Source organism: Microchirus variegatus, assembly GCF_963457635.1.
Source record: "Microchirus variegatus genome assembly, chromosome: 7".
Classification (NCBI taxonomy): domain Eukaryota; kingdom Metazoa; phylum Chordata; class Actinopteri; order Pleuronectiformes; family Soleidae; genus Microchirus; species Microchirus variegatus.
In genome coordinates, this window is record NC_139808.1 from 27,351,111 (window position 1) to 27,373,815 (window position 22,705).

The following is a 22,705-nucleotide window of genomic DNA, read 5'->3' on the forward strand; positions in this document are numbered from 1 at the left end:
GTTCTTTTTAAAGAGAGGGAAATTCAGAAAACAAGGGAAATAAAAGAGGATTTCAACTCCAGAATCCATGACATCTCAGAGAAACTCAAAGCGATCTCTGCTAAATTTAAAGAAAAGTCTCCAGATGTTGATCATGCCAAAGAAGAGGTCAAGGTAGATCATATCACTTTGCTGGGTCTTATTATTAATAGTGAAACCACATCATTTAATTCAAAGGCTTCGTTATAAAAACATTTCTCTTCACAGAGTCTTGCTGAAGACCTGGACCTTTGTGGTCGCATCCTCTCCGAACTGGACGCTGCTGTACAAGACTTTGGGCGCAGAAGCCCCCTGCTGGCCAAACAGCTAAGTGACGCCATCAGCAAACTATCAGAGATGCATCACCAAACAACACGGCTCGCAGACTGTAGGAACAACTGGCTCAAAAAGGTCTGTGGGTCTCTGCCAATGTTGCAATATTCATAACTAAATCCTCAGTTGCATAGAAAAACACAACTTATTCTGTTGTGTTATTTCTAAGTGCATTATATTTCTCTTCAGGCTGTGTGCCATTTAGATGAGTATAACGAGATGCTGGACTTCATTGTGAGGTGGTCAGAAAAAGCCAGAAGCCTGGTGAAGGCAAACATCATCTGGAACTCCTCCGTTCACCTGCAGGAGCAGATGAGGATGTATCAGGTCAGTTGATTGACGTGTGTCCAAACTCAGTGTTTGTGGTCTTATATACTTAAGTACACTTAAAACCAATGTTACTGGTTGTCCACAGTCGGTCCTGCGCGAGTCTCGCGAGCTCCACGGAGACCTGGAATCAATGGCAGAGAAGGTCGAGCTCCTGTCAGAGGTGCTGCAGGTTGAATCGATGAGCCAACAGGTCTGTGAACTCAGTCGTCACACCGAGGAGCTTCAGCAGAGCATTAAGATCCGGCTGCAGAGCTTGGAGGACGCAGATAAGGTACAGAGATGAAGGACTTGTTTGTGACATTAATGACTACTCTAGACATACTTTTTTTTATTGATCATGTATTGATTAATGTGCTTTATGTCCTCAGAGTATGGAGGCCCTGGAGTATGAAGTGAAGGCCCTACATGTTGCTCTGGAGCAGGTCCAAGCCACACTGACCTCACCAGAGTTGGCGCATCAGAGCCTCAAAGAACAACTGACTCAGAGACAGGTAACTTAGAAAGTACATAATATAGGCAAAGCATTTATTATCAGCAGCTTTTGTGATTTCACACAATATTAAACCTTCATTTGCTTGGGCAGCGTCTGTTGGCAGATATGGAGAGCTTCAAGCAGCAGGTGCAGGCGGTGCAACTGTGTCAGAGCGCTCTGCGGGTCCCTGAGGAGGTGATGCCCAACCTTGCCATTTGTCGCACAGCTCTGCGTCTGCAGCAAGAAGCCAGTCAGCTGCAGCATGTGGCCATTCAGCAATGCAACATCCTACAGGTACAAACACAGGTTTAAAGTGGAGAACAATCCTGTGTCCAGACTATGCATTATTATTTTGAGGAATACTTTTTTTCATCTTGTTTTCATCTATTTTTACATTGATCAGTTCAAGCTCTTGGTTTAACGGTTGCATGCGTTTTGTACTTTGTACAGGAGGCAGTGGTGCAGTACGAGCAGTATGAACAGGAAGTCAAAGACCTACAGGGACTGATCGAGGAGGCACACCGTGTCATCCAGGACCGACCGATTCCCTCCAGTAGCATCCAGGAGCTGCAGGCACAGATTCTACACCATGAAGTAAAATTTATACATTAATTCATTCATTTTACCCAAGTTTCATATCAAGAAAGCTCTTGTATTGAGAGATAAATGCGCTATAAATGCAGAAGTTTAACTTATTTTCTATTTTTTCTATTTTTGATTAGGAACTCGCTCAGAAAATCAAAGGCTACCAGGAGCAGATTGCCTCGCTGAACTCAAAGTGCAAGATGCTGGCAGTGAAGGCCAAGCATGCCACCATGCTGCTGACTGTTACTGATGTGGAAGGCCTGTCTGAGGGGCTGCAGGAGATGGATGGCGAGAAAGCAAAGAAATCATCTCAACAGGCCGTCATGGTAGGAAAAAAAAAAAAAGGAATACCACAAAATGTATTGATGAAGTTTTTTCAGCTATTTGTTCACGGTGGCTTTGCCTAATCAATTAACCTCACTCTGCTATCTCTGGCTTCAACTTAAGAGGATTTCTTTCACTGACAAACCTTTTTTGCCTGCTTTCATTGTAAAAAAAAAAATGTGTTTTTGTAAGTTGCACTGTGCCACTTTGATCTAAAAACACATTGCATATGATTAATCTCTCCAAATCCACCTGGCCCTGTCTGCTCTCTGTCTGATCATGTTTCTTGCATGGCGTGTCAGATGACGGCTGGCCGTTGTCACACTCTCCTGTCTCCTGTAACTGAGGAGTCTGGGGAGGAGGGCACGAACAGTGAGGTCTCTTCTCCTCCTGTCTGTCGCTCCCCCTCTCCCATCACTCACACTGAGGCCACTATAACCAAGGTATCTGCCTTCTCTGTCTCTCTTTCATCAAAATTACACTCACATGTAAAAATGTGTGGTTTCTATTGCTTCTTTTTTGTGCTGCTATTAATTCAATAACAATAAAACACTGGGAGTAATTATCCATATCTATTATCTGCCAGCAAGTTCATCGTGGCAATGAATGAATTTGGAGCTCTTTGCTTGCTGTCATTTTCTAATGATTTCACCTGCTGCTCTAACCACTGCTGCATAAAACTGTCCTGTTTGAACGGTTTTGTTTTTAAGATGGGAAGAGGAACTCTCACAAGAGCTCCAATCCAAGAGTTATACGACCCAACATTTGAGTCGGTGGCCAACTTGGATGACTTGCAGCGCTCATGGGAGACATTAAAGAATGTGGTATGTAAATAATACAAGATGCCAGCATCGTTGTCACGTTTCAGGCTCAGCACTCTCACATCGATCGTACACACACTGCTCTCCGAACAGATCAGCGAGAAGCAGAGGTCTCTGTACGAAGCTCTGGAAAAACAACAACATTACCAGGGATCGCTGCAGTCTATCTCCTCTAAGATGGAGGCTCTGGAGGCCAAGCTGAGTGAGCCCGTGGAGGCAGATAAAAGTCCAGACAGTCACATAAAGGCCCATGATGTGAGTCCCATTATGTCAAGAAGTATTGTGTTGTATTCTGCTAGGATGGTGGAACAAAGTAAAGTAAAATCTAAATCTAACATTCAACTGCAGTGTCTCGTTGCAATTGTAAAACCACCTCTCTTCTCATTTCACTGTCAAAATACACAAAATAGCTCTACATCTCCAGTGATGTTCTTCTCTGCAGGGTCTGATTGAAGAGATCCGGAGTGCGCAGGAGGAGATCGACGGGTTGCAGAGAAGCTTCACCGAGGACCTCGCCTCTGACACTGTGGACTCGGACATGGCTGACCAGCTGGCCATGCAGTCGTCCCTCGCTGTGTTAGCTGAGAGGATGGCCACCATCCACATGAAAGCCTCCGGCAAGCAGCAACTCTTGGAGGTAGTTGTTGTAGAACATTTGGGACGGCGCAGGTCTGTGTTATTGAATTACACTGACGAGTAAATGTGATTTGGTCTGTTCCAGGAGCGCGTCAGTGACCGTCTGGAGGGTCAGCGGCAGGAACAGGCCATACAGCTCTATCTGACCCAAGCAGATGGACTGGACCTGTGGTTGGTCAGCATGCGAAGTGCTGTCGCCTTCATCCTTGAACCTAAACCTATGGAGGAGTCAGACATGGAGGATCAGCTTGCTGAATGTCAAGTAAGAGCTCCCCCTGCTGTCCACATGGAGCAGTGAATCCAAATCTACACATGTAAATGACCGTATAACATAAATATTAATGGATTTATGATTATAACACACAGCTTCTTGCCTTTGGTCAGTACACTAATACAAAATTGGCTTTGGATTATTTCCATCTGCCTTATACAATATTCAGTATTCTCTCTCCTTTATCACGTATGGATCATCCCAGGAGGCAGGAACCTCTCAGTAAGTAAACAAGAGCATTAGCAGAGTTAGAGGGGCACTCAGGCGGCTTGGCTCTTAAGCAACTGTAGCACTGATTTTAAGCAGATTATGCAGATGTATCTGTGTGACAGGAACCTGTTAGAAGCACAGGGCGAGGTATTCGGGGGTGTGGCTTTCTGATGATTAGCAGATTCCGCTGTTGGGATTGGCGGTGGCGGTAAAGCTGCTGGAATATCCAAGCAGGGGAATCCAAGAGAACTGGGAGGGAAAATGCTGCTGCTTCCGGTTGCAGAGTTATAACAATGCTATTACAAAACAAATCTACAAATACTGAACAGAATCTTGCAGTAGGTGTCCTCAACTGGACAGGATAATGACTTTATAATTGAAGTAACAGCATATGTGTTGTGGAGCTTGAAGGATTAGTGGTAATATGTTGCACAGGAGACGAGGCCGGAGAGGTGGGCAAAGGATGAAAATACAGGGAGAGATCTCCCTGTCCCCCTTGTGTCAGGGGAAAGCTGCTGGTGTAGCCACAACTGGAGGGGGTTTGCTGTGTAGGTGGTGAGATCGCAACAATGTTTGAGCTGGCCTCTCTTCTCCTGCTGCTGCAGAACATGCTGCTGGAGATTGAAGAGAAGGTCTTGGCCCTGTCGGAGCTGTCCATGCACAGCGAAAACCTGCTGCTGGAGGGCCGCACCGAGACGAGGGAGGATGCTGATCAGCTGGCCAGGAAGTTACGCGCTTTGAAGGGCGGCCTGTTGGAGCTGCAGAGGATGCTGCAAGACAAGCAGAACCACATCCAGGTGAGGTGGCCACAGGCTTTACAATGTTAGCATAGCAGCTACAATACTGTCAGAAGAGAATGTTGAATGTGTCCTCCTTTTTTCATTATTTTTATTCCTGTTTTTAAAACTATTTATTTTGGCCCTGAAGTGTTCTCTGCAGGAGCAGGAGGACAGTGAATCAGACTCCAGTCTCCCACAGAGTCCCAGTGTGCAGGACTGGCTGGCCCAGGCCCGGACCACACGCACCCAACAACACCAGGACAGTCTTCTGAGACAGAGGGTGCAGTCCTTTTCTCTTTGAATCATAAAAAATAGCATCTAAATAATAGCTCCGTAAGCACATAAGTGATTCTGAAGCTAATTTATGAAATTTCATCATTATATATCTTTAGGAGCTTGAGGAGCAACTCGCAGAGCAGAAAAAGCTGCTTCAGTCAGTTGCCAGCAGAGGAGAGGAGATTCTTATTCAGCAGGCCTCACCCAGCAGCACCAGGTTTGTTTGTTTTTTTAACTCCTATTGTACCACAATTTAAATTAGATAAGTTAGTATATTAATGAAACATCAATTTATGTTTCTGTTACTGTGCAGCACAATGGAGCCGTTTTCACCAGAGGCTTTGGTCGAGAGAGATGCTCAGGCTGCTCGAGAGCAGATGCGGCAGAGATGGGAGAGCCTGAGATTAGAGCTGAAAACCAAACTGCAGCTCCTACAGAAAACTCTGGAGCAGGACAGCAAACAGCCGGTACGAACTCTGTCGTGTAATTATTGCCACAAAGTCTTGTGTCTTTGCTTCTAAAGCTAGAGACTGATTTGTGTGCGTGTGTGTGTGCAGGTTTATTCTCGAGCCTCTCGCGTGACGACAGCTGCGTCGGTGTATAACGGAGAAACACAAGCTGACAAATCGTCCCTGACGACTCTGTATGATGGATTCAGACATACAATAGAAGACATGACCACTCAGGTCTTTACTCTTTCAAATACTGTGCTATACACGACAACAGATCACAACGTAAGATTAGTTCTGTGCAATCAAAATGTGTGTGTTTTTGTGTGTGCATACAGCCTGGTGGTGGTGAGGCACAGGTGGCGCAGATGGAACAGCATCTCTACACAGCTGTGTCATCCACCTCCTCCTGGCTGGATGGTGTGGAGAACAACATCTTCTCTGGATCAGTGTTGCTGGCTGAGAACGCAGAGACCCATTTACTGAAGCAGGAGGTACGGTCAGACTTCAATAGTAGTTGATCGTCTGTAACTAATCGAGTTAAATCATGGTATCATCTTCTCTGCAGACATTAGAAAATGATGTGAGGCGTATGACGGAGGAGGTGAAGCTCAGTCAGTCTCTGCTCGCCGGCTCCTCAGTTTTGAAACGTGAAGACCGCAGACTGCTAGAGGACAACCTTGAGTGCCTGAGAGAGAGACTAGGATCTCTGGGTTGTGCTCTGGGACAACGCTGTGACCACATGAGGACCAGAACTAATGAACTCACTGCCCACCAGGTTTTTATATTTTACATTAATTTTTTTTCATATACACTGATATTTGCCGAAAAGATCCAAATGTTTGATGTCAAACTTCCCCCCTTCATCTAATTTAGAGTGAATTACAGCTTCTTCAAACTGCTTTGATTGAGACCAAGTGCCAGATCCTGCAGGCCTTAGCTGGAGCCATGGACAGACCAGCCTCCAGACAACTCGAGGTAACGCAGAGTTTAGCAGAGACAAAGAGTGCACACAAATTTCCTGTTAAAGAGAACACGGGATATTAATGTGAATGCCATTCATTGATTTGATTTGATATGATTTTATTTCATTAATCAAACCTCATTTTTAGGTCATTGCCAGTGCAGAGGAGAGCCTGAAAGACTTTGAACAGAGAATTACAGAGCTCAAAATCAGAGGAACGGCACTACAAGTGGATCAGATATCGACAAACAAATTACTGAAACTCCAGGTAATTGATCAAATCATCTTATTTGTATAGTTCTTTTTCTTTTTTTAATCAAATAACCCAACAAATGTGTGTTTGTGTTGTCAGGATTCTTATGAGGAGCTGGTGATGACGGTGGGTTCGAGGCACAGTGGTTTGAACCAGAACATGGCTCTGAAGGAACAGTATGAGCGTGCCCTGCAGGACCTGATGGACCTCGTGGACACGGCTAAAGACAAGATGGCTGCCGATCAGAGAATCATCGCCAGCTCTGTGGAGGAAGTCCAGAATCACCTGGACAAACACAAGGTTTGGGTCAATGTGCAGAAAACATGATTGGAGGCAAAACTACAGCGATAAAGACAGACGTGATGATTTGGCTTGTGTCTGATTTTGTGTTTTCTAGGAGTTCTTTCAGGGTCTGGAGTCCCATATGATTCTAACAGAAACATACTTTAGGAAAATCAGTGGTCTGATGCTTCCCAAAGAGAGCCAGACTTTGGAGGAGACACTAGCTGAGGCTCAGAGGATCCTCAAAGAGGCACACACTAAAGGTGTGGAGCTCGAGTACATCCTGGAGGTGAGAGAAAATCAGGATTTTCTGCTCGTAATAGAAGAATTCTAAAAGGCAAATACATCTGTCTTAAAGTGTTTTTTAAAATGTATTTTACTTTCTTTTCTCTTTTTCGAAAATCAGACTTGGTGCCGCCTGGTGCAAGATTACCAGAGTATGAACCGTCAGTTGGAGACAGTCGAGGGAAGTATTCCCTCTGTCGGTCTGGTGGAGGAGACGGAAGAGAAGCTCATGGACAGAATCTCATTGTATCAGGTACAAAGACACACAGACGTTTTTACAATATGGCATACTAACCTTCAAAAGCTTAGACATTATTTATTAGATGTAGCTGTAGGTCACAATCAATGCAGCCAAGATCTTCACTCTCGATGTTCTCTCTTATCCTCTTTCAGGGTCTGAAAGGGAAACTGAATGAACATCAGCACAAGCTCCACCAGGTGTTGGACGAGGGGAAACATCTCTTACGGTCGGTGTGTTGTCCTGCACTGGAGAATCAGCTCGCTCTGCTGGGGGAACACTGGCTCAACAACACCGCCAACGTCAACAAGGAACTGCAACGCCTGGAGGCCATCTTACAACACTGGACCAGGTCAGAATATTTGATTTATCTATATATTTATATTAGACTCTTGAACCTGTGACCTAGTGCATGCACCAATTAAGTGTACATGGGATTTCTGAAATCAGTGCAGTTCAATACTGACTCTGTGTTTTTCCTCAGGTATCAGAGGGAGTGTGCCGAGCTCAGTGAGTGGTTGCAGTCTGCTCTGGAGAGACTCGAGTTTTGGAACACACAGGCGGTGTTAGTCCCTCAGGAGCTGGAAACTGTTCGAGATCATCTCTCTGCTTTCCTTGTGAGCCCCTGCAGGCAGACTTGTGCTTTTTTAAAATTATTTCTTGTATTGATCCAGAGATTCTGGATCTTTTTAGAAGTATTATATAAGTGCATATAGTGATATAAGTAGCCTGCAGTTCTAATGCTTGTTATTGCTTTGTCTCAGGAGTTCTCCAAGGAAGTGGAAGGGAAGTCCAGCCTGAAAAGCTCAGTGGTAACCGAGGGCAACCAGCTGCTTCGGCTGAAGAAAGTGGACACTGTTGTGCTGCGGTCCGACCTGGCACGCATTGACACGCAGTGGGCTGAGTTGCTCACACGCATCCCAGTGGTCCAGGAGAAGCTGCATCAGGTATGGTCCCATGAAGGCAAATAGGATTACTGCTTTCTTGCCGGTTTGACTTCACAAACTTTGATGTTTAACGTGCAAAACCAATGGATTTTATTTCTCCTCAGATCCAAATGGAGAAGCTGGCGTCCCGTCATGCCATTTCTGAGCTGTTTAACTGGATATCTTTGATGGAAAACATCACAGAGGAAGATGAAGAAAACCTAAAGAGTGCTGTAGGGTCAAATGTGATTCAAGATTACTTGCAAAAATATAAGGTAGCTGACATATCATTTTTTAGATCTCTTTAGACCCATGGTGTCTCTGATGTCTTCAGTATCTCCCTCTGATCATGGAATCATTGTTTTTTCCTCACTCCAGGGCTTCAGAGTAGATTTGAGCTGCAAGCAGCTGACGGTGGACTTTGTCAACCAGTCCGTGCCACAGTTGAGTGGTCAGGACATGGAGAGCAAACGCAGCGATAAGACAGACTTTGCCGAGCGCCTGGGAGCCATGAACCGGCGCTGGCAGATCCTACAAGGCCGCATCAATGAGAGGGTGAGGCCACAGGGCAATGATACTGTCCATTAAAGGACAACCGTTGTCATTTATTAGTGTAAAATCACACCATGTAATATAATTGCAGATCCAGTTCCTGGAGAGCCTTCTGGAGATGTGGCTCGAGTATGAGAGCAGCATTCAGGCCCTGAAGACCTGGATGGCAACCCAAGAAGAAAGACTTAAGAGGAAACACCGGATTGAGGATCTGACATCTGTGCAGAATGCTCTCAAAGACTGCCAAGTCAGCCTTTTTTCTTTTTTTTTTACTGCACGATGAATACTGATAAATTGAAACCATATTTAAATGTTTAATTATTGGAAAACTTTTTCAGGAAATGGAAGAGTTGGTGAAGGAAAAAGAAAAAGAACTGGAGAGGGTGGAGGAGCAGGGCTGTGCCCTTGTTCAAAATAAGACTGATGAGGCCTGTGCTATCGTCATGGAAACACTGCAGTGTGTCAATCACACATGGGCTAACCTGGACCACTTGGTAAGCTCTGCCTGTTTTTCACCCTCTTTTTAATACGTTGGTTACACTCATCTTATTTGGCTGTAATTTGCTCTTCTGTGGTTTACCTTTGATAGATCGGACAACTGAATATCAGCCTGAAGTCCGTGCTGGATCAGTGGAGTCTGTACAAGCGCGCCTCAGAAGAGATCAATGGCTACTTGATGGAGGGCAGGTACTCAGTGTCTCGTTTTCGCCTCCTCACTGGCTCCCTGGAGGCTGTTCAGCTGCAGGTGCAGAGTCTGCAGGTATGGCAGGATTAAGAGGCCATGTCCATGTCACTCAGCAGTAGACATGAGAAATTTTTCTGATTTTTTGTCAGTCCTGATTTGTTTGTTATTTGTACAGGATTTGCAGGAGGAGCTGGAGAAACAGGAGAGCAGTCTCAGAAGGTTTGGTGCTGTGACCCACCAACTGCTGAAGGAGTGTCACCCATCGGTGTCCGACTCCCTGAACAATGCCCTCAAGGACGTTAATGCAAGGTGACCTTGAGGAACTTTTGAAGCATGTTTTAAAGAAGCATAGTTGTCTTACACACAGTAAGTCATAGTAGCAGATGAAATCAAGGTCTGGAACTCAACTTACATTTAAGTCCAGTGAGAAGAAGTGTGTCTTTCGCAGTGTTTGTTTCTATATCCTAATAGTAATTTCTGTTTCTCAGATGGACCGGCTTACTCGAGGAGATTGCAGAGCGCCTGAGAAGCAGCAAAGCCCTGCTTCAGCTCTGGCAACGCTACAAGGAGCTTTATCTGCAGAGCTGCAGCAGCATCCAGCTGCAGGAGGAAAAAGCCGAACGCCTCCTCAAAACCACCTGCAGCAAGGACATCGCTGACGAGGAAGTGTCCACCTGGATCCAGGAATGCAGTGTGAGTGAGACCACAGCCAAGCTTTTAATCTGACCTACTTTTTTAGTTCTGTTTGTGCCTCAAAACTCAAATTTTGTTAATTTATATTTGTTTTAAGGAGCTGCTCCGGTCCCAAGCTCCTGTGCAGGCCTCGCTGCAAGTTCTCCAAGAACTGGGCGATCAGCTGAAGCAGCAGGTGGACACATCGGCAGCATCTAACATCCAGTCGGATCACCTGTCTCTCACGCAGCGGCTCACCGCCGTGGAACAAACTCTTACCAGACAGCTCACCACCCTGCAGGTAAAATGAAAACCCACAGTTAACCTGTCAGAATTGTGAATTTAGAAGGCGTTACTGATGTTTTTCTTTCATAACAGACTGGAGTTCAAGATTATGAAACCTTTAATGATCAGCTGGACTCATTGAGCACCTGGATCGTTGAAGCTGAGGAAGCTCTGAAGGTGCAAGATCCCAACGGTGCCACGGACCTGACAGTCATCCAGGACTGCATGCACGAGCTCAAGGTATTTGAGCGTTTGTCTTATTTTTTCTCAGTTCAATCAACTTTATTGGCTTAACATCACCCTCATATCCTCCCTACAGAGGCTCATGTTGAAATTCAGCAGTATGGCCCCTGAACTAGAGCGACTTAATGAGCTTGGTTACCGCCTCCCTCTCAACGATTCAGAGATCAAACGCATGCAGAACCTCAACAGGAGCTGGTCAACAGCTTCAGCCCAGACCACAGAGAGATTCAGGTATGACATGCAAAACATTCATATTTCTACTCCTCGTGACAAGCTTTGAAAAATATATATTTTCTTTGCTCTCCTGCAGTAAACTACAGTCATTCTTGCTGCAGCAGCAGACTTTCCTGGAGAAGTGTGAAACATGGATGGAGTTCTTGGTCCAAACTGAGGAGAATCTAGCCGTGGAAATATCCGGGAACTATCAGAGTTTGATGGAGCAGCAAAAAGCTCATGAGGTTTGACCCTGAAACAGCTGGACTGTTTTACTCATTCTTACTTTATTCTTATTTATTAGTAAATTATTTGTGTCTTCCAGTTGTTCCAAGCAGAGATGTTCAGTCGTCAGCAGATCCTCCATTCTATCATCAGTGATGGACAGCGGATGTTAGAGCAGGGTCAGGTCGATGACAGGTAAAAAACGTTCAGAAGATTAAAATAAAATACAATAAAATGAAATAATGAAGCATTAATTATTCAATCGCCTGTTCTAGAGATGAGTTCAACCTGAAGTTGGCTCTGCTGAGTAACCAGTGGCAGGGCGTGGTGCGGCGAGCTCAGCAGAGGCGCGGCATCATCGATGGCCTGATCCGTCAGTGGCAGCGCTACAGAGAAATGGTGGAGAAGCTCCGCAAATGGCTGGTGGAGGTCTCTCACCCGGAGGAGGCCCTCAGGACCGGGAACACGGTGCCTTTGCAGCAAGCCCGCTCCATTCTGGACACCGTCCAGGTACGTCATATCGAAGCTTACAGAACAAACATTTGAAATAACGTACATGTAACTGGTGCGGGATGGAACTAATTTAGACCCCGTTTACACCTTGTATGAACGTTTGTCCTGAGTACAGGTCAGATTTGACCATAGAAACCACATTTGGAGGTAGTTTGAGGATACGTTTGTTGTGTTTTGTGGTGCAGATGAAAGAAAAAGTGCTGCAGCGTCAGCAGGGCAGTTACATCCTGACAGTGGAGGCCGGCAGACAACTGCTCCTGTCGGCCGACAGCCGAGCGGAGACGTCACTGCAGGCGGAGCTCACTGACATCCAAGAGCGCTGGAAACGTGCCAGCGTGTGCCTGGACGAACAAAAGAAAGAGCTCACCACTCTGTTAAAGGTGCTCAACTCGCCTCTATTTACTATACATATATATAGAGATAGTTTTGATACTTGTGCAAACAATTTCTTGTTTCATATTTGTGCATGTATCATTTTCATACACAGGATTGGGAGAGGTGTGAGAAGGGCATTGCTGGATCACTGGAAAAACTTCGAGCCTTTAAGCGGCAGCTTTCTCAGCCTCTTCCTCATCACCATGAGGATCTACAAGCTGAGCAGATGCGCTGCAAGGTCATTTTTAAGTACATTTAAGTACAACCAACAGTTAAAAGGTCAAATCTGTAACAATGTCTTCAATAATGTTGCTCATTTCTTCAACAACAGGACCTGGAGAATACATTTGATGGATGGACAGGTGACCTGGCTCACCTGACCGTGCTGAGAGAGTCGCTGTCTTGTTACATCACTGCAGAGGACCTGTCCGTGCTGCAGGAGCGAATCGAGCTGCTGCATCGTCAGTGGGACGAAATTTCCCACCAGGTACCGTGCGATACCGAGCATTCGTGCATGGGTGTACAGCTACTAGTGACTTCATTTTGATTATATGTTCAGTTCTCGAGATACCAGATGGTGGCACTAGTGTCAAACTAACTATTCAATATTAATGGTGTCGGTATCACTGTCGATACAGTTGTAAGACTAAATACAAGACTGAAAAATAAAAACAAATGGGTTTCTCGTCCAAAAAAATATCAATGTTAATATGAATTTTGAAAAATATAAATGGCGTTACCTTAGTAACAGAACAGACTTTGTTTTGGTTTCTAAAAACCTGAAACTTCAATGTCAGGTTTTTCTTCAGCGTTGCATCCTGTGTGCAGTAGATGAAACAGGCAGACAGGAAACACACACACACACACACACTCGCTGCATGATTCAAACAAATCAGTCACAGTGCAGTGCATACCGTGCTCTCGCTGTATATTTTTTAATATTTACATGCAGTGGTTTTAAATGCACCTTGCACAGGGATGCATGCACTTCACTCGTGACTCTTCACTCTTGCCTTTGCAGCTGTGCCTGCGCAGGCAGCAGGTGAGCGAGAAGCTCAACGAGTGGACTGTGTTCAACGAGCGGTACAAGGAGCTCTGCGAGTGGCTCACCAACATGGAGAGCAAGGTCTCGCAAAACGGTGACATCAGCATTGAAGAAATGATCGAGAAGCTCCGAAAGGTAAACTGCATGAATCTAATATATTTATTGCTTTTAATCACAGCAACATTTTTTGTTGTATTCCTCTAATACTTTATATTGCATATTTTGAAGCTGACATTTCAGAATGTCTTTTTTATTTAATCTATTTGTGTCTCAGGACTACCAGGAGGAGATCTCTGCTGCCGAGGAGAACAAGCTGCGGCTGCATCAGCTGGGCGAGCGCCTGGCCAGGGCCAGTCACCAGAGCAAAGCCGCTGAGATTGAACAGAAACTCGGCAAAGTCAGCGACCGATGGCAGCACCTCCTGGACCTCATTGGAGCCAGGTGAGAATACACATACACGGGTTTGTGCAGGCTGTAAAGAGGTCACAAGTACAAGCTCCCTCACACACGTGCACCTCCTGATTAGCTTGAATTGTACTAACACATGCATATGACTTGCAGAACTAACAGAATTTTGTAAAATGACATTAACAGAGTAAAGAAGTTGAGAGAAACGCTGGTGGCCGTGCAGCAGCTGGACAAGAACATGAGCAGCCTGCGTTCCTGGCTGGCTCACATCGAGACCGAGCTGTGCAAGCCCATCGCCTACGACTCATGTGACTTTCAGGAGATTCAGAGGAAGCTTGATCTGCAGCAGGTAAACCCAATCTGAAAATTTAGTTTGTGAATTAATTACAAGTTAATTAGCCTAACCTATGTGTTAGCACTGGAGGAGCATGTTTATTGATTTAACCAACTAATATCAGGTCATTTTTAAACATGTTTCTTTTTGATTAACACACAAGCATACTTTTTCCTCTCTTTCTTGACTGTCAGGAGCTGCAGCGAGACATAGAGAAACACAGCACGGGAGTGGCATCCGTGCTGAACCTGTGCGAAGTGCTTCTGCACGACTGCGACGCCTGCGCCACCGACGCCGAGTGCGACTCCATCCAGCAGGCAACTCGAAGCCTTGACCGCCGCTGGAGGAGCATCTGTGCCTTGTCTATGGAGAGGAGACTCAAGTGAGCGGATGATGATCATTTTTCGTTATTCTATGATGTAAACATTAGACCAAGAGAACTTTTTTTCATCAACGTGTCTTTTGTGGCAGGATTGAGGAGACGTGGCGTTTATGGCAGAAATTCCTTGATGACTTTGCACGATATGAGGAGTGGCTGGCCACTTCTGAAAAGACCGCCGCTCTGCCCAACTCCTCTGGTGTTCTGTACACTATAGCCAAAGAGGAACTGAAGAAATTTGAGGTAAAATCATTAAAAATCACATCACAAACAGTGATCATGATGCTGTTGGTTGTTTTTCCACCTTATACATATATATATAAAAACAATGTTTGGTATAGGCCTTCCAGAGACAGGTCCATGAAAGCCTGACTCAGCTCGAGTTGATCAACAAGCAATATCGCCGCCTGGCCAGAGAGAACCGCACTGACACTTCATGTCGTCTGAGGGAAATGGCCCACGATGCCAATCAGCGATGGGACAACCTTCAGAAGAGGGTTGCGTCCATCCTTCGTAGGCTTAAGGTACAGTGATATGCAATATGTGTTAGATGTTAAACCAATGGCTAATGAAGCCACAGAGATGATACACACTATTTACTGTGAAATACTCTAACAGCAGCTTCTCTGTTTCAACCGTGTAGCACTTTATTAGTCAGAGAGAGGACTTTGAGACGGCCAGAGACGGCATCTTGGTGTGGCTGACAGAGATGGACCTGCAGCTGACCAACATCGAACACTTCTCCGAGTGTGACATTCAGGCCAAGATCAAACAACTCAGGGTAATTTTTTTCACAAGTTTTATTGCACCCTTAGATTACTTTTTTGGCCATTTTTTGTTTGTGCTTCTCTAGCAAAATCTCTTATGTACCCTTATGTGACCTTTCTTGTCATCCTTTCTGATATTTTCCAATGTGAAGCAGCTACATTGATGCACAATTACTATAGCACAAGTCAAATCATAATAAATTAAAGGAATTAAATCTGGAGGAAATTAATGAGCCCTCCCGTGTCACAGTCATTCCAACAGGAGATTTCCCTGACAACAGCCAAAATCGAGCAGATTTTCCATCAGGGAGAAACACTGATAGAGAAAAGTGAACCTCTGGATGCTGCCGTCATCGAGGAGGAGCTGGAGGAGCTGCAGCGCTACTGTCAGGAAGTGTTCGGTCGAGTGGAACGCTACTACAAGAAACTCATCCGTCTTCCTGTAAATTAAACTGTGTGTTCACTATATCTTGTGGCTTGATTCTCAGCTTCAGAGTCATGAATTGTTTTGTTTCTTCAGCTTGCAGACGATGATACTGAAGTGTCATTCTCGGATCGGGAGCTGGAGCTGGACGAGCCTGGTGATTTGTCCAGCTTGCCGTGGGGCGAGCGCTTGGGCGACGGCTTCCTGTCGCCTCTGCCCTCCTCGGGCCGCTCGGCCTCGCTGGCAGCTCAGCTCCGGAACGAGCGATCGGGCCGGGACACGCCGGCCAGCGTGGACTCCATTCCCCTGGAGTGGGATCACGACTACGACCTGAGCCGCGGGCTGGAGAGCGCCAGCAGGGTCCTGAGGGAGCAGCAGAGTGAGGAGGGAGACTTCATCCAACGGCCTGCCTCAGCCTTGTCAGGTTAGATTACAAACACACACACACACGATATTCTGGTTAGATTTTGTACGTTTCTTTATCAGTGGTTAATGGAAAGGTCAGGAAAGTGATAGTATAATAATATTATGTTATTTAGTCTATCTTATTTATGCAGGTATCGCTAAGAAAATTATTGGATATAACAATTAAACATTTCTGTGGGTCATTTAATAGTTTTACTATTAAATTACGTCCTTACTCATTACCTTAGATTATCATACTGTTGCTGTCATGGGTTGCAATGGTTTTAAAACAGTCTTATCTTAGTCCAGCTGAAACATACATGAGCATAACAATGAAAGCAAAGGTGCAAGACAAGTTCACAATGACAAAAACGGAAAAAGGTGGAGTCACAGCATCTGATTTTTAATTTTCTTTCCACAATGAGATTAGAGGTGGTTATTAGTCCACATGAACACATAATTTTAAAGATGGGGAATGAAATGATGTAATTTGTGTTGTTCCTCTGCTTAAATTATTACTTTCCAAGGATTCTGTCGAGACTTGTGTGATTCTGTGATTGATAATATATCATATTCCATTCCTCTGGTGGTGCATCAGACCGTGTATTATTGCCCGATGCTGATCGTGTCTACTGTATAATGTTTCTTCCAGATGTAGTGATCCCAGAGAGCCCCGAGGCCTATGTTAAACTAACTGAGCAAACACTGAGGTCGTCCACTGGTAGGCAACACCGGACCCCGAATGCCCACGAGTGTTTTGGGCCAGAAATAACAGTGATACCACACTTATAGACTAGCCTTGGGCTTTGTTCTGTCTTTTATTTCCTCTCTTGTGTACACACTTTGGGCACACGCCGTCACCAATGGCCTCACTTTCTAACACACTGGGAATAGGATCAATTCCATTTTATTTTTTATTTTTTCAACTGAGTGGCTCTTCAGTCCTCTAATTCAGCAGAAGTGAAATGGAATTCAGCCTAACCCTTATTTCTAACTGGCTTTCTTAGTTCTGTTTGACTTGCAGTGTTCTGTGTATCTAACCACTCTGGATTCTGTAATGTGCATTTTTGTTAAGGACTTAAAAAAGCATGTTTGAAGTCCTCATTCAAATATACTAGAGGTTTGTTTAAATTTCCTATAGTCTCCGTTCACACAGAGGTATATTTCCTGGGATTCTGCATTTAAAATAATAAGGACGCGACTCCTGATACAAACAGGACAGCAGAGCACAACACAACGATGAGTGAATTTAAAGAAATGCAGCATGACAGAGAAGTGTACTGTTTCCTCTGTCTGAACGGGGTCTTTCTTCTTCTTCTTCTTCTTCTCCCTTGGTTATTAAGTACATGATTTCATGTGATTCTTATGAATTTAATCAATTACAAAGATGACCGCCGGTTGTTGCCGATGTTACAGGAGAAGCTGCATCGCTGGACATCAGCCGCTTCCACCTGCAGCAAAGCGACAGCAGCCGCAGCCGGACTCCCACGAGCACAGAGATGGATGCTTCGTACATGGGATACGTATGTGTCGTGCTTTGACTTTGTGTTTAAAAGAAGTCGTATTTGATTTATCACTTACGCAGTGCAAAATGACTTACATATCATATGGTCTGTAGACGCGGCTGCTGGGTGAGTGTCGTGGCAGCATTGACACTGTGAAGAGGATGGGCATTGAGCTGAAGGAGGAGGAAGACGGCGTGTCTGGCCTGGCAGATCCCAGTAGCTCAGAGTCCCAGACGTCAGGTAATATTCTTACAATTCAACTCGTTATCCTGCATAATAGCCAGTGTCATTCTTTCAGTCTTTTTACCTTCTGCACCACAGGAGTGATTGAACGCTGGGAGCTCCTGCAGGCTCAGAGCCTCAGCAAAGAGATGAGGACGAAGCAGAGCCAGCAGCAGTGGCAGCAGCTGAACTCTGACCTGAACAAAGTCTGGACTTGGCTGGGAGAGACGGAGGAAGAGCTGGAGCAGCAGCGGAGGCTGGACCTCAGCACGGACATCCAGACCATTGAGCTGCGAATCAAGAAGCTCAAGGCAAGAAAACTTTACAGCTAATAATTAAATGTTTTCCTTTTCTTATTATGACTTTTTTCTCAGCATTATGTTTTTTTTCCTCAGAATAATGAAGTTTTTTCTCAGAATTATGACTTTTTTCCTCCATATTATGACTTTTTTCACAGAATGATGATTTTTCTCATAATTATGACTTTTTCCTCAATATTATGACCTATTCTCATAATTATGACTTTTTCTCTCAGCGTTATGAATTTTTTCCTTTTCCTTTTTTCTGTGTCATCTTGGAATGTCATGTGTGTGTTGTCTTACAGAACATTCATTGTGATAATGTAAATGTTTCTTTTTCTACAGGAGCTGCAGAAGGCGTACGACAAGCGCAAGGCTATCGTGCTGTCGATCAACCTGTGCAGCGCTGAGTTTGTGCAGACGGACAGCGAGGAGTCCAGAGAGCTACAGGCCAAACTGAAAGACATGAACAACCACTGGGACAAACTAGGCAGCTCATTGGAGGAGTGGAGGTCTTCATTACAGGAAGCTCTCATGCAATGTCATGTAAGTGCATCATCGCCATGGTCCAGACAGAAGCCAAGTTCAGTCACCTTTTTTTTAAGTAATTTAATCCCAGTCTACATCTTATCAATAGGACTTCCATGAGATGAGCCATGGTCTGCTGCTCTGGTTGGAAAACATCGATAGAAGGAGGAATGAGGTGGTTCCCATTGACCCCATCCAGGACAGTGACACTCTCCATGAGCATCACAAAACACTGACGGTACACGACGGCTACCTTACTGATTTCTTCAGCGTGTGCAAGAGTTTAGAGTGATTATTTGTAAATTCATGTATGAATTCAAAATCCCTCCACAGCAAATCCGTCAGGAGCTGCTGGACTCGCAGCTGAAAGTGGCCTCGCTGCAGGACATGTCCCTCCAGTTGCTGGTCAACTCTCAGGGCAGCGACTGTCTGGAGGCCAAGGAGAAGGTCCATGTCATCGGGAACCGACTGAAACTGCTGCTCAAAGAAGTCACCAGAGACCTGAGAGAGCTGGCCAAGATCCTGGACATCACAAGCAGCCAACAGGTAGGTCTTTAACATAAACAAGCTTCCATCCTCTGCATCCATTATACAGTATATTGTTGTTGTAATTCCAGACTGGGCCACCAGGCTTCTTTTTTTTCTTTTTAATTCATCTCTCACTGTCTCTCCGTGTATCTACCTTTGTGTAAACGTTTTCCTCTGGCAGGATTTGTCTTCTTGGTCGTCCGCCGATGACTTGGACACGTCCGGTTCCCTCAGTCCCGTGTCGGGGAGGAGCACGCCAAGTCGACGACGATCGGTAACGCTTACACACACACGTCTCATAACTTGTGCCCCAAAATCTTCCCCACTGAAGGCCAGATTCACTCCTGTCATCCCAGGATCTGTCCTCACTCCTTTTCCTACTCTTCCACACTGAAAACCCTGAACGTTTCCTGGGCCTTTTATTCTTTCTTTTTGCATGTGGTCTTTTCTCAGATACTGCTCTGGAGGTATGAAATCCTCTCCTTCTAACTTTTCTTTCTTCCTTTCTCTTCATGGTAGAACTTCTCAGTTCTGGTCACTTTTTTCCTCTTTCACTATTTTCACACTAAAATCCAAAATATCCTACGACAATCTCCTTCCAATCGACTTCCCCACCTATTTTCCCTCCCTCTCTAATCCTTGTAGTATTATTCCCAGGAATACTGGCTGCAAGGAAACTGCTAAAATTACAAAAGAAGCATAGGAAGTATGATTTTATGATATAATGAGTATAAGTATTTTCCATCAGTAATGAAGTTCAGTCCAAATAAGCATTTTACTGCTTATACTATGTGTCTGTGGCTAAACTTTATTTAGAGATTTATGCATCACATTATGCATAATTGCAGCTTCCTGTTTCATTCACACGCAGAAATTCCTTATTATCACTGGTTACAAAATCTTTACCACCTTCACGTTGGATTTTGTTGCTGCCCTTCTTTCATTTTGTTTGGGGGATTTCTTTTCATCGGTAGCTTTGTCTTTGATTTGCCTGGACTGAAACATACTTTCTTTCTTTTACCCGCCCCCCTCCCCCTTCCCTCCCCTGTTCATTGCAAACAGCAACGGGGCAAATGTAGTCTGTCACAGCCTGGACCGTCTGTGAGCAGTCCACACCACAGGTACCTGTTCTGTTGGTTTCTAGCACACGCAGAAGATAATGGAACTCTTGGAGGCATGGAGTCTCTAATCGAGTCTCAAACAACGGCCGAGTTTTTAAAGGCTGGAAAATTCCACGCGTGACATGCATGTGTCAGATTAGCAGCTCGTGACACTGAATTCCATCATCTTCTGTAAGTCTAGACACTCTGTGTAGGTTAGGTGATGAGGTGAGTGGTAGCCCACACATCCTTGACGACGGTCTCTCGCGAGGCGCATAAAGCCTCCTCTCCACCCCGACGTCCTCGGCTGCTTATTATTATTAAAACGCTAACCAGAGGGACATTTCTCTACACGGCTAACGCTCTCTTGCTATTACTGAGTGCATACGCTCCTTTATCTCTGCCAACAGTCACGCCAGTAAATGTCTGCAATGAACAATGCAAAGGCTGCAGTTTCTCTTTCTCTCATGTGCGTGAGACATCTCTTCTTCTTCTTCTTCTTCTGATGCTGTTGCTGCTCTAACAGCGACTATCCACCATCTCCCACCCCCTCCTCAGTGTCTCATCTGTGAGTCTTGCCTCTCAGGCCTCCATTTTCTAAAGTGGTAAAGGGGCAACATCAAGCAATCACGAAAGACAATGCAGACCTTTCATTCTGATTATAATGCATACAGTATTGTTTTTGTGGACAGAAGACACTTCTTTTACAACAACTGACAGTAACCACTGAGGCGATCTGAGGGTGATGCTAACAACAAATGGCAATTCAATGATTTGACACACACTCATGTGTTTTCTTGCTGAGAGTTTTCCCGTACGTCTCCTAACTCGGGGGTCTGCAACCGGCGGCTCTAGAGCCACGTGGCCCTTCAGCCCCTCTGCAGTGGCTCCTTGTAGTTTTGAAAGAGGTGAACACCTCTTATTTAGAGATCAAGGTCATAAATAATGTTATAATACATTGTGCGTCACGTCCAATGTCTGCGTCAAAATGCAATATTAAAAATCCTCTACAACCTTGTGCGTGACATATATGGGAAGCCATTCCCGACTCTTAAATGAGTCCTTTCTCAAGCATGAACTATTGAAATATTTATTTATTTAATTTACTAATTTCATTAATGTGCCACAAACAAATGGAAGGACTAGGTCATGACATGATTCTGTGTTTTGTTTCTCTCTCTCCACGTTATAAGGTTGGGTATCAGCAGCAATGAAATGTCAACAGTTTTCTTTTTGTAGTTCTTAAATTTCGTAAATGCAGGAAACTATTGTTTTTATAGTACATGTGAATATAAAAGAAACACGTTACCTTAATTTTATAGGTTTTGTGGCTCCAGATTAATTAAATTTGAGTGGAGAGGGGACAAAAATGACTCTTTTCATCCTAAAGGTTGCAGACTCCTGTCCTAACAGGACAATAATCCTAGTGGTATCACTGTTTTCATCTAACTCTCAGCTAGAAAGCTAATAAGCGTATTTCCCTTTAAAAATAAGAAGAAGCTTCAAGCCAAACTACTCTGTTCAATAACCTCCTTTTTAGTGACGCCGCTCTTCTTGCCTTGGCATGCTTTGCATTTTCCAGCAGGGAGTCCTTCTTAAACCAAACTGTGACTGTGATCAGCTGACACTGCAGCATGTCTTCTCTCGTCCTAACACCCTTTGCAAAGGAATGCGAGCTCACATGTCCGATGTGTTTAGTGCAGATTTGTACAGTACATGTATGCCTTGTTCACTGTTGTGTGACTCGTCTCTGTAGTTTGTGTTTTACCCACCCGGTCTCGGTCAGCATGTAGATCACGATGTCAAAGCATTGTTTTAACGTCGCTTGTTGACAATGTCTTTGAACACAGCATGGAGCTCACTTTAAACGGCGCTGCCATGCAGTTTCCCCCTTTGTTGCTGTCCTGAGATCTTATTTGGATTGAAAAGTGGTCAAACAAAGACATATGACATTAGGGAGATTAGAGAATTGAATCATGACTTAATTTAATTTTATGTACACTGTTGTGATCACTCCAGCACGTTTAATGTTATTTTTTCCTAATGGGATGATTCAGTCATGGAATCAGGAGTGAGACAGCAGATCTCAATGATTGTGTGTGTCGTGACTGATCAATGTGAGTCACTAAACCCGAGCCTGTGCTGCTGCTGTGCACGTGTGTGTGTGTGTGTGTGTGTGTGTGTGTGTGTGTGAGCAGGTCTCGCAGCGACGCTGGATCCGCTTCCTTCCCTTCTGATTCAGAGGCGTCGGCGGGTCACAGGTCATCGCTTCTGCGGCGCGTCGTCTGGGCGGCGTTGCCCTTCCAGCTCCTCCTGCTCCTGTTGCTGGTCCTCGCCTTCCTGCTGCCAATCTCCGCGGAGGACTGCTGTGCGCAGTCCAACAACTTTGCTCATTCCTTCTACCCGATGCTCAGCTACACAAACGGACCACCTCCAGTGTAGGCTGTGGCCGCAGAGCGCGAGGAGATCACGCTGACGACATCCTTGACAAAGTCGATCACACTGAGGAGCAGAGACTAATCTCTTTACTGCGAAAAGAACAGCTG

At 45.0% G+C, this 22,705-nt stretch overlaps 1 protein-coding gene across 6 annotated transcripts in view; it reads left to right on the top strand.

The window, feature by feature from the left end:
• Positions 1–22,601, top strand: part of syne1b (spectrin repeat containing, nuclear envelope 1b) — a gene marked incomplete at both ends in the record, with an annotated part of 61,888 nt that extends 39,287 nt beyond the window's left edge. For 5 of the 6 annotated variants that reach the window (XM_083892429.1, XM_083892424.1, XM_083892427.1 and 2 more), the window contains 63 exons: positions 1–153; positions 247–429; positions 541–678; positions 767–952; positions 1,050–1,172; positions 1,265–1,447; positions 1,604–1,747; positions 1,876–2,064; positions 2,365–2,505; positions 2,773–2,886; positions 2,977–3,138; positions 3,326–3,520; positions 3,605–3,781; positions 4,606–4,797; positions 4,928–5,059; positions 5,172–5,272; positions 5,369–5,522; positions 5,613–5,741; positions 5,843–5,998; positions 6,073–6,282; positions 6,381–6,482; positions 6,617–6,736; positions 6,821–7,021; positions 7,119–7,292; positions 7,410–7,541; positions 7,682–7,878; positions 8,011–8,143; positions 8,291–8,473; positions 8,578–8,727; positions 8,831–9,007; positions 9,096–9,251; positions 9,343–9,498; positions 9,594–9,764; positions 9,865–9,998; positions 10,178–10,382; positions 10,480–10,662; positions 10,740–10,886; positions 10,966–11,120; positions 11,200–11,347; positions 11,428–11,522; positions 11,603–11,837; positions 12,026–12,220; positions 12,328–12,453; positions 12,547–12,702; positions 13,237–13,395; positions 13,535–13,701; positions 13,855–14,017; positions 14,197–14,384; positions 14,474–14,624; positions 14,723–14,905; positions 15,025–15,162; positions 15,399–15,590; positions 15,669–15,996; positions 16,630–16,698; positions 17,394–17,500; positions 17,596–17,722; positions 17,804–18,015; positions 18,349–18,549; positions 18,641–18,769; positions 18,865–19,077; positions 19,241–19,333; positions 20,122–20,180; positions 22,358–22,601. In XM_083892429.1, the coding sequence (XP_083748555.1) occupies positions 1–153; positions 247–429; positions 541–678; positions 767–952; positions 1,050–1,172; positions 1,265–1,447; positions 1,604–1,747; positions 1,876–2,064; positions 2,365–2,505; positions 2,773–2,886; positions 2,977–3,138; positions 3,326–3,520; positions 3,605–3,781; positions 4,606–4,797; positions 4,928–5,059; positions 5,172–5,272; positions 5,369–5,522; positions 5,613–5,741; positions 5,843–5,998; positions 6,073–6,282; positions 6,381–6,482; positions 6,617–6,736; positions 6,821–7,021; positions 7,119–7,292; positions 7,410–7,541; positions 7,682–7,878; positions 8,011–8,143; positions 8,291–8,473; positions 8,578–8,727; positions 8,831–9,007; positions 9,096–9,251; positions 9,343–9,498; positions 9,594–9,764; positions 9,865–9,998; positions 10,178–10,382; positions 10,480–10,662; positions 10,740–10,886; positions 10,966–11,120; positions 11,200–11,347; positions 11,428–11,522; positions 11,603–11,837; positions 12,026–12,220; positions 12,328–12,453; positions 12,547–12,702; positions 13,237–13,395; positions 13,535–13,701; positions 13,855–14,017; positions 14,197–14,384; positions 14,474–14,624; positions 14,723–14,905; positions 15,025–15,162; positions 15,399–15,590; positions 15,669–15,996; positions 16,630–16,698; positions 17,394–17,500; positions 17,596–17,722; positions 17,804–18,015; positions 18,349–18,549; positions 18,641–18,769; positions 18,865–19,077; positions 19,241–19,333; positions 20,122–20,180; positions 22,358–22,601 (10,116 nt within the window). The remainder of the gene's footprint in view (positions 154–246; positions 430–540; positions 679–766; positions 953–1,049; positions 1,173–1,264; positions 1,448–1,603; positions 1,748–1,875; positions 2,065–2,364; positions 2,506–2,772; positions 2,887–2,976; positions 3,139–3,325; positions 3,521–3,604; positions 3,782–4,605; positions 4,798–4,927; positions 5,060–5,171; positions 5,273–5,368; positions 5,523–5,612; positions 5,742–5,842; positions 5,999–6,072; positions 6,283–6,380; positions 6,483–6,616; positions 6,737–6,820; positions 7,022–7,118; positions 7,293–7,409; positions 7,542–7,681; positions 7,879–8,010; positions 8,144–8,290; positions 8,474–8,577; positions 8,728–8,830; positions 9,008–9,095; positions 9,252–9,342; positions 9,499–9,593; positions 9,765–9,864; positions 9,999–10,177; positions 10,383–10,479; positions 10,663–10,739; positions 10,887–10,965; positions 11,121–11,199; positions 11,348–11,427; positions 11,523–11,602; positions 11,838–12,025; positions 12,221–12,327; positions 12,454–12,546; positions 12,703–13,236; positions 13,396–13,534; positions 13,702–13,854; positions 14,018–14,196; positions 14,385–14,473; positions 14,625–14,722; positions 14,906–15,024; positions 15,163–15,398; positions 15,591–15,668; positions 15,997–16,629; positions 16,699–17,393; positions 17,501–17,595; positions 17,723–17,803; positions 18,016–18,348; positions 18,550–18,640; positions 18,770–18,864; positions 19,078–19,240; positions 19,334–20,121; positions 20,181–22,357) is intronic. The other variant, XM_083892426.1, reaches the window with a different exon arrangement.
• Positions 22,602–22,705: the final 104 nt, after the last annotated feature.